The following is a 9,948-nucleotide window of genomic DNA, read 5'->3' as shown; positions in this document are numbered from 1 at the left end:
AAAGGCTTTACAAGAGAACAACAATATGAAATTTGTGAGTATTGCTTGTGATCAAAAATTTTACAAATAGATTTTAAATTAAAATATGGGCACAGACTTTTTCTAACTAATCGATATTTCTGGTCTATTTATAAAATCACTTTAAATAAATTTTGGGTAGCAAAATAAATTTGACAGTTAAATTATGATCTTTTACATTAATAAATATTATTAATATCAACTTTAAACATTTCAATTAAATAACAATAAAAATATTAGGTTAGAAAGCCATATTATTATTAAATGCACATTTTTATCAATATTAAATATTATTTTCAAAAAAGTGTTTTCACTTAACATATAAATTATTAAGCTGTATGCTAATAATGAGATTTTCTTATGGTAATGTATTCTAAAACGCTATAAAAAATTTGCATATATTATTTTACTCTGATGACTCAATTACTATTTCGAAATTTAAAGTACATTATATTATTATACTTTAAAACCCATATATCTACAATTTTTTGAATAAATTTATATACTTATCATTGTAAGTAAAATAACTGTTTGATGTATAGATATTTAAATCACATATGCTCGATTAAACTTTTTTCTTACATATTTTTTGTGAACGGTTCTTCTTAATCTACACCCTTCTTTGCATATGCACGTTTATTTTACTCCATCATCCAAAATCTTATGATATCTTTTTTTCATATTCAACTAGGATGGACCGATTATCTTATGAATAATGGTTGTATTCAACCAGCGGTTTTACAGGACCATTTCTGAACTTTACAATATAAAAAACTCACAATACGAACGAAATGATTTGTCTATATTTTGTGTATCTATTACTAAGGAATTTTAACAATTTATCTATTATGTTTAACACGCCAGATCATACTTATACAATTTATTATTTGTTGATATTTTTATATTTTTTTACAGGCCGTCGCTTTATTATGCTTGGCCGCCGTGGCGTCAGCTAATCCAGTCGGATGGGGTCATGGATGGGCTCATGGTGGTGCTCCATTGGGACATGACGGACGTGTCGTAGACACCCCTGAAGTAGCCCATGCTAAGGCAGCTCATGCTGCCGCTCACGCCGCCGCTGCTCATGGAGCTTGGGGACATGGAGACTGGGCTCATGGACATGGAGATTGGGCGCATGGACACGGAGACTGGAACCATGGAGATTGGGCTCATGGTGACTGGAACCATGGAGACCATTGGGGACACGGATGGGGACATGGTTGGCATGGTGCACCAGCTCACATCGCCCTGACCCACGATCAACAATACCTTAAGGACACTCCTTCAGTAGCTCACGCCAAAGCCTCCCATGCCGTAGCACATGCTTCAGCTGCCCACCGTGACCACGGATGGGACCATGATGCTGCTCATTGGGGGCACGGATACGCTCACGGTTGGGGACATCATTAATAAAACGGATCTCTTGGACTAGACCAAAAAACCCTCATTGACCCACCACGATCATCGCTCATTATTATTATGTGACTTATGTGTTTATTCGTTATTTACTTTTTTCTTCTATTTTTTTGTTTTTCTTCTTTTTCTTCTTTCCGACTTGCTTGTCGACTTTTATTTTAATTTTTATCTTAAGTTTTTTTCACGCACAAATGTTCATGACAAAAAGGTGTATATACGTTTGTAAATAATAAAAAAATAATATATTATATATATTTTTTTACAAAACTTGTGTTTTCTTATTCAAATTTACTACATACATATTTAAAATTAATATTTGTATGCCAAAATGTCAAAGTTTTTTAAACGATAATAGTAATGTCAAACAAAGATCATAAATGAGATTTATTATTGTTTTTAAATAATTCAATAAAAACAATTATTATTTGCAATAACGAAACAAAAAGAAGAGAAGAAAGGCGTATAGGTAGAGTGCTGGGCATAGGCCCACATAAAATATTATGTTAGTTTAGTGTAGCAAGATCGAATTTTATCATTCCAAATTACTCATTATCATATACCATAATCATAATTTGTATCGGAATTAGTAATTATTTTATAACTATAATTTCGATCTATCATCACAAAATTGGTTTACATAAATACATAAAATATATGTCACTGTTCTACAGAGTTGTCATATCACAACAAAAGATTTACAATAAATAAATAAACCAACTTGCTCTTTTTAGCGTTCTCCCTTAATATTTCTCTTTAAAAAAATGTTATTAAATTTCATATATTTTTATTGGGATTGATGTAACAGGGAATCAAATAAAGATACATGCGCATTTAAATACATATTTTGTTCCATAAAATGAATTATTTTTGCATTACAATAATAAGAAATGCGCTTTAAATAAATATATTTATGCTTAATTATTTTTTCTAGATTATGCAACATTTTATTTGTGTTGTGCACTAAAACAATTATTTTTACAATAGAATAGTAAAAAATGAGCATTCATAATATTAAAAAAAATAATTTCAATGTAACAATTGCGAAACGTCTAATTGCTATATTCATATTTTTTTATTAGTTCTAAAACTAATAAGGAAATATGAATTTATACTTATTATAGTATGTATTAATAAATCTTAAATCTTAAATTTTATCTGTTTATTAGACAAAAAAAATTCTAGTACACACTAAAAATAAAAGATTGTTCAATTAAATATTTTTTTATTAGAAATAATTTTTTAATTCTCTATTTTTAATATTTAAATGCACAAATAAATATTTTAAGTGCAAACTACAAATAAATGTTGCTTAATCTAATATATGTGATTTTTGTGTGCGAGCCAGAGTACAATCATCGAGATTGAGCTGACATTGGCATTAACAATCATAAACTTAAAGCTTAATATATGCTCCCTATTTACCAGTATATGGGTGGGATATATACAGATAGATAGAAACAAACGAACTGCCACAAAATCACGAAACATTTTAGTGTCTACACGCTCTAGGCAACAGAACTGTTTTTATTTTTTTTTAACTTCTAGTTAAAACTCATTTTATGCATTTTCAAACTAAAAACTATCTGAAGGTAAAAGCGAAAAATATATTAGGACAGACTAAGTGCTTGATTAATACTGTGCGTACCGCCTATCGTCGTCGTTGTTTTTCAACAGTGAATAATATTATTACATAGTGGTCTAAGTAGCATGAATGCATGTTATAATAGATTAATTACTATGACTAATACAGGTTTTCTCTTCAAACTTTTTTCTAAATTAATTTGGACTTTATTTTTAAAATCTCAGAAATCAATCTATTATAATTATTGTAATAAATCGTTTTGTTTTTAGCAATTTTAGTTAAAAAAATCAAATATTTTTTTAATAAACAAGGAAATAACTAAGGCGACAGTTTGTTATTAGATTATCAAACACAAAAGAATACTGCTTAACATAAAATATTTTATTTTTTAAAAATATGTGTTTTTCCAATTTTAAAATTAAAGCAAAATTCTTATATATATATATTAAACACATTTTTAATATATAATACATAAATAATTTAAATTGCAGTGAAACCTGATTATATAATTATTTCAATATATATCGGAAATGTATCAGTTTTACTCTTATTACGAACAGAATAGATTTGTTTCAATTACGTAATACAAAACAATATAATTTATACGAATAAGATAGTTGATCGCATATCTGTGTTAAGTAACACAATTTACCTATGCAGATTAGTAACAGTAACCTTGATACGAGCCATTAACGACATGATTTTGATATTATATAGCTAATTTCTCACTGCTAGTAATTTGTGGAATTATAGATATTGCCAGGTGTGTAAAACGTGCTTTTAGAACATTTTTTGATAATTCAATATGATACATATTTATATTGAAGTTTGTGTATTGAATATAATCTAAGCACAATTAGTGATTTTAAAATTCATTAATTAAAATCTAGTTATATTTTATTAATAATATAATTTTTACGTTGTTATTGAATGATATCGTATACTGACTCGAATGTCAAGGCATACTAGTTTCTTATGATAGGAGAAGGTGTAGTGCTTTCCGGTTGCTATAAATTTGTTAATAGGATTATCTTAATAATTAATACGCTGAAAGTGATGAACTTCTATCGAAAAACTTTGTATGATCTACAAAAAATTGCTGAGAGTTTCGCACAATATTTCCGTTCTATTTCGCCTTGCGATCATTCACTTTCTTCTTCTTGTATTTGGTCCGTAGTATGGAGAACTAATGAAACTGAGAGTTCAGATATATCTTTGAAAAGTCGAAGACGTGGTTCTTTTTTCATTTCCTGATTTTAGGAAATGCACAAAAGTCACCAAGTGGCAAATTATGAATTAACAACTATATTCTAGTAGCATTGTTGTCAGCTTCGTTACGCTTATTTTACTGTTACTATTTTTTTTTAAATAAAACAGTGAAGTATATACAGATTTTGAGAAGGCCTTTGACCAGGTTTGCCATGGGTTATTAGTAAAAAAATTGTCGGACCTCGGTTACTCAGACGATCCGATTCGATTATTATTTGAGCGATCGTAAATAGTTCATAACTTATAGCGGACGATTGTCGAAATATTATTTTACCCCTTTGAGAATGCCTCAAGGGTCCAACTTTCTAGTTCGCTATTTTTTTACAGATCTTATTCGTACATCAGAATATTATTAATATTTTGGCGGGAACGTTTCGTCCATTAAAACTTGAATTAAAGACATCGTAATCACTTTTGAGAACAAATGGTGATGTTTTCTATAATCTTTTGAAATGCTTGGCTTTGTTTAGAGCAATGCGATTTACTTTGACGATCCATTAGTTATTTATGTCGTCTATGACATTTTAGTTCACAGTATTTTCGAATCGGAAACTTTAATTTGAAATCCCCGAAAAACTATATACTTCCTCTCAATCGAATACATTTAGAAAAGGTTCTTGAGATTATTTTAGAAGCATCGGGATATTATTCGCTGTATATTGTTTAAAGCTAAGTATTTCATTAAACTACCGAAAAGTGCTGTAATTATTAAAAAAAAAGTTTCTAGGTTCCTGAACGTCCTTGAGGGTCACAATACTCATTAGAGCAAGGATGTCCGCGCTAGCCGACTCGCATATTGCCGTCTCCAGCCAGCTCCTTAATATCTTGACATTTCACATAATATCAGTTATGAGGAGCTTGTCTGGTTTGTATCATTTTATTTTGATATATAATATTTTTTTCATTCTAATTTACTAGGAGTAATATTTTTGGACTATTGTAGCGTATTGGGGCAACCATAACATGTAGTGTTTAAGACACAGTAATGAATAGCTAACAAACAATACATTTCCACATCGAGTATAATCAATTATTTTAAATTAACTAGCAAAATTCCAACATTGAAATAGTGCAATTTCTGGTAAATTTAAAATCATCTTGTTTTTCCATGGTTAACTATATTTTACACTACATAAAAAACAAAGCATGTAATTTAGTATAAAACGGTATTATAATACCTTATGGAACATACAGATATACAATAAAACTGTTGTGAGATATTTTCGCTAATATTTAATAAATCATATTTTTATTATTAATTTTAATATATTTTGAGTAAACAGGATTTGTGTCTAAACATAAAGGATTTAAGCAACTATTATTTAAACAGTTATGTCATTATTTGAAACATAATCTGTGCATTTTTATCAATAAAAAAACATCTGTGACGCCCATGAGGTGGCATATATTTATTTTCATAGGAAATAGTAAAAAAAGGTTGTTGGCCTGAGATTCGGACCTCAACTATATCACGCTACTTAACACACAAAAAAGTGTTTTATCGAGTTTTAAGACACACACACTACCTACTACTGTCCCGGATACAAGGACACGGAAATTGATTTGACTTACTAGCGACAGAGAAAAAACGCTTTGGAATTTAGCCGAAAATCGGCAAAGAAATAAAGCAAAAAGTCGATAGATTTGTTTTAATTTTTTAGTGGTTTAATTAAATCAATATTACCAAATCATAAAACATTGTCTCCGATAGCTACGGATAATTTTTTCGTTGAATAAAGGAATATGCAACGCATGATATTGAGTCATCGTTGCTTCACTTTACCTTCGTTTGTGTTTTCTATAAAATTACACATTATTTGTAATTTTTACGCAAAAAACTGTTTTATTGTGCTGTGAGCTATGAATATTTATTTATAATATTGTGATAACGAATTAGATCATTAGACATCAACGCACGCGAAACGAAACTCAAAGCGACATACACGAATATGTATGAGCGAAACTTAAAATAAAACATTCCTCTTGAGGCTCAATAAAAATAAATTATTATATAGTGTGGTATGAAAAAAATGAATTTATTTTTTTCTGTCATTTTCAAGGATTTATTTTTTAAAAATGAATGTTCGCTGTGATAATGAACCTGTGCGTTTGTGTGGTAATCAGCATCGGTATGTTTCCCCTTCCACTCGAAAACAGGCTTTTACTGGTGAGTATAAAAAGCAACAGCCCTCCTTTAGCTCTTCACTAGCAGTTTTCTGTTCAGAAAAGGCTTTGCTTTATACAAACCAAAAATGAAATTCTTGGTGAGCATCTATAAATAATACTTAATTATTAGAATTTATACATTATTATATTTTTTATTTATTTTAGGTCGCTTTCGTATGCTTCGTCGGTTTCGTAGCCGCTCATGATGATGGGCAATGGCGCGGAGAAGGACTCTTGGAATCCCAAGACGTCGGACAATACAACACCTACGAACACTACGCTCCATTGGCCTACGCTGGACACTATGGCGGACATTTAGTCGCCCCAATTGCCTACGCTGGACACTATGCTCATGGAGCTCCCATCGGACATGACGGACGCGTCGTAGACACCCCTGAAGTAGCCCACGCTAAAGCCGCTCACTTCGCCGCCCATTCCGCCGCTTCCCATGGTGCCTATGCTCATGGAGTCCACGCTTATGCCGCTCCAATCTACTCTGCCCATTACGCTGGACACTATGCCCATGGAGCCGCCCCTTTGGCTCATGATGGACGCGTAGTAGACACCCCTGAAGTAGCCCATGCTAAAGCCGCCCACTATGCTGCCCATGCCGCCGCCGCCCACGGAAGCCACTATCATTATTAAGAAAAATATACTGGATTAACAATACAACAACAGTAATCTTATGATAATATTTCTCATGAGATAATACCTCCGAAACATAGATTATTAGTTCTACATCATCGAACGTATACCATCGTTTTATATCATATGTACATTGCCATCAAATACACATGTGTAAATACGGATTTTATATAAAGCAATAAAAAATAATTACAAAAATATATGCATTTTAATATTATAAACATGAACTATTTTAATCATCTTAATCCAAGTTAAGATATTTTTTACTATAAAAATATTTTAAAATAGGTAGTATTATAAATTTATTAAAATACATATAGGGATTTAAAAATAATAATATATGGCAATTGTGGCCAAAATTTTGCATTTCATGCATTACAAATCATGGTTTGGTTAACCATATTGTATGGTATCATATAATAATTATTATGTGGTATAAAATTAAAAATGATAAGATATATGAGAAAATAATATTGCTTTTAAAATATAATTTTTTTTAATATCGTTCATATAGTAGATGTTATTTATTATCAATATCATATAATTATATCAGTACATTTAGCAGACGACACAATATACAAATATATCACAATTAAAGCAAAAATTAGTTTATACGAAAAATCTATCGTGTCTGTCTTAGTTAATACAACGTATAAGAAAAATATTTTTGAGTATGAAAAAATAATGAGATATTATATTAAAATAAATAATAATATATATTACAAGTGGTGTGTATATGTAAAACATATACAATATATAATAATAATTGTTTTCCGATTTATAAATATGCTGCAGATATGACATATAGTGTAAAAAATATAAAGAAGTAAAAAAAATTCAAGGATATTTTCTACCACACATACTCTTATATAAGTAACATGATCATGAATATGTTAGGAAATGTCATTAGACACGTTTCCCCTCCATCTCGAGCAGTTTTTATGATCACCGCATCAGTATAAAAGCGACGAACCCTCTTCAGTCCTTCGAAAAGCAGTTTTCTATTCAGAGAAGGCTTTAACATGAAATTTTTGGTGAGTTACACACGCGCATGATCTAGCGTTTAATTATTAAATACTAAACAATGCTAGTATTAATATATAATATATATTACAGATCGCTCTCTTTTGCCTTGTCGGCTTTGTTTTCGCGTCTCATGAGGGACAATGGCACGGAGAAGGACTAATCGAATCTCAAGATTACTCGAATTATTATAAGAATTATTTACCACTGGCCTATTCTACATATAATTCTTATCCTTGGGCTTATAGTAGAAGATATACAAAGATCGATGGATATGGAGCTCCTTTGGGATATGATGGAAAAGTTGTAGACACCCCTGAAGTAGCTCAAGCTAAAGCAGCTCACTTTGCCGCCCATGCTGCAGCTACTCACGGAGTCAATGATTACTCTACCCCAGTTTATGCCTCATATTATTATCACGGAGGAGCTCCATTGGGCGCTGATGGTCGCGTCGTTGATACTCCTGAAGTAGCTAACGCTAAAGCAGCTCACTTCGCTGCACATGCTGCTGCTACTCATGGAGTCAATGCTTACTCTACCCCAGTTTATGCTTCATATTATTCTCACGGAGGAGCTCCATTGGGCGCTGATGGTCGCGTCGTTGATACTCCTGAAGTAGTTAACGCTAAAGCAGCTCACTTTGCCGCCCATGCTGCTGCTACTCACGGAGTCAATGCTTACTCTACTCCAGTTTATACCTCATATTATTCTTACGGAGGAGCTCCATTGGGCGCTGATGGTCGCGTTGTTGATACTCCAGAAGTAGCCCAAGCTAAATCAGCTCACTTTGCCGCCCATGCTGCTGCTACGCACGGAGTCAATGCTTACTCTACTCCAGCTTATGCATCATATTATTCTTACGGAGGAGCTCCACTGGGCGCTGATGGTCGCGTTGTTGATACTCCAGAAGTAGCCCAAGCTAAATCAGCTCACTTTGCCGCCCATGCTGCTGCTACTCACAGAATCAATGCTTACTCTACGCCAGCTTATGCTTCATATTATTCTTATGGAGGAGCTCCATTGGGCGCTGATGGACGCGTTGTTGATACTCCTGAAGTAGCTCAAGCAAAAGTAGCTCATTTTGCTGCTCATGCTGCTGCTACTCACGGAGTCGATGCTTATTCGTATCCCGTATATACTTATGGGGGAGCTCCTTTAGCTCTTGATGGACGTGTTGTTGATACTCCTGAAGTAGCTCAAGCAAAATTAGCTCATTTTGCTGCACATTCTGCTGCCACTAATGAAGTCAAGTATCATTCATATCCAGTTTATGCATCTTATCATGCTTATGAATCTCCTTTGGTTCATCACGGAGGAGTAATTGATACTCCTGAAGTAGCTCAAGCTAAAGCCGCGCACTACTCGGCGTATAATGACATTGCATGTGATCACTTTTATAACAGTAATAATTAAATAAAAATATTTTTGAATATCTGTGATGTTTTATTCTTATGGTTTTTTGGGCTTTGTGTTAAATAAAACTTTTTTAAAATCATAAGCACATTTTTTTAATCGGTGTTACTGATAATAAATACACTATACGAAAAATAAATTATTCAACAAATATATCGAACTTAAAACAATTTATGTCACTTTGAATATAAAATTTCTACTAACATTTAATACTTTGCTCTAAAACTAAATACTTTGCACTAATAATAAATACTTTAAGCTGAATGAACCCAGTTATGTTTTACTACTGATACACATTTCGTAATTAAATACAACGTTTAGAACCTCTGATCGTTTTAAAAAAACTAAAACATTAGATAACAGATAAATATGTAGATATTATGTTAAAAAGATCTGTTTAAAAGTGAAATATATTT

At 31.7% G+C, this 9,948-nt stretch overlaps 1 protein-coding gene across 1 annotated transcript; it reads left to right on the top strand.

Moving 5' to 3' along the window:
* LOC148229443 (uncharacterized) lies at positions 1-9,553 on the top strand. The gene is made up of 5 exons (XM_088196844.1): positions 1-34; positions 934-1,411; positions 6,515-6,549; positions 6,617-7,087; positions 8,213-9,553. Exons 1-5 carry the CDS (start codon positions 26-28, stop codon positions 9,530-9,532), a joined length of 2,313 nt encoding a protein of 770 aa, XP_088052970.1. The 5' UTR covers positions 1-25; the 3' UTR covers positions 9,533-9,553.
* Positions 9,554-9,948: the final 395 nt, after the last annotated feature.

This window comes from Plectrocnemia conspersa, unplaced genomic scaffold, assembly GCF_051122295.1.
Source record: "Plectrocnemia conspersa isolate PC_06_02 unplaced genomic scaffold, ASM5112229v1 ptg000011l, whole genome shotgun sequence".
Classification (NCBI taxonomy): Eukaryota; Metazoa; Arthropoda; class Insecta; order Trichoptera; family Polycentropodidae; genus Plectrocnemia; species Plectrocnemia conspersa.
Note: the sequence above shows the minus strand (reverse complement) of the source record. Positions and strands in the feature narration are given on the sequence as shown.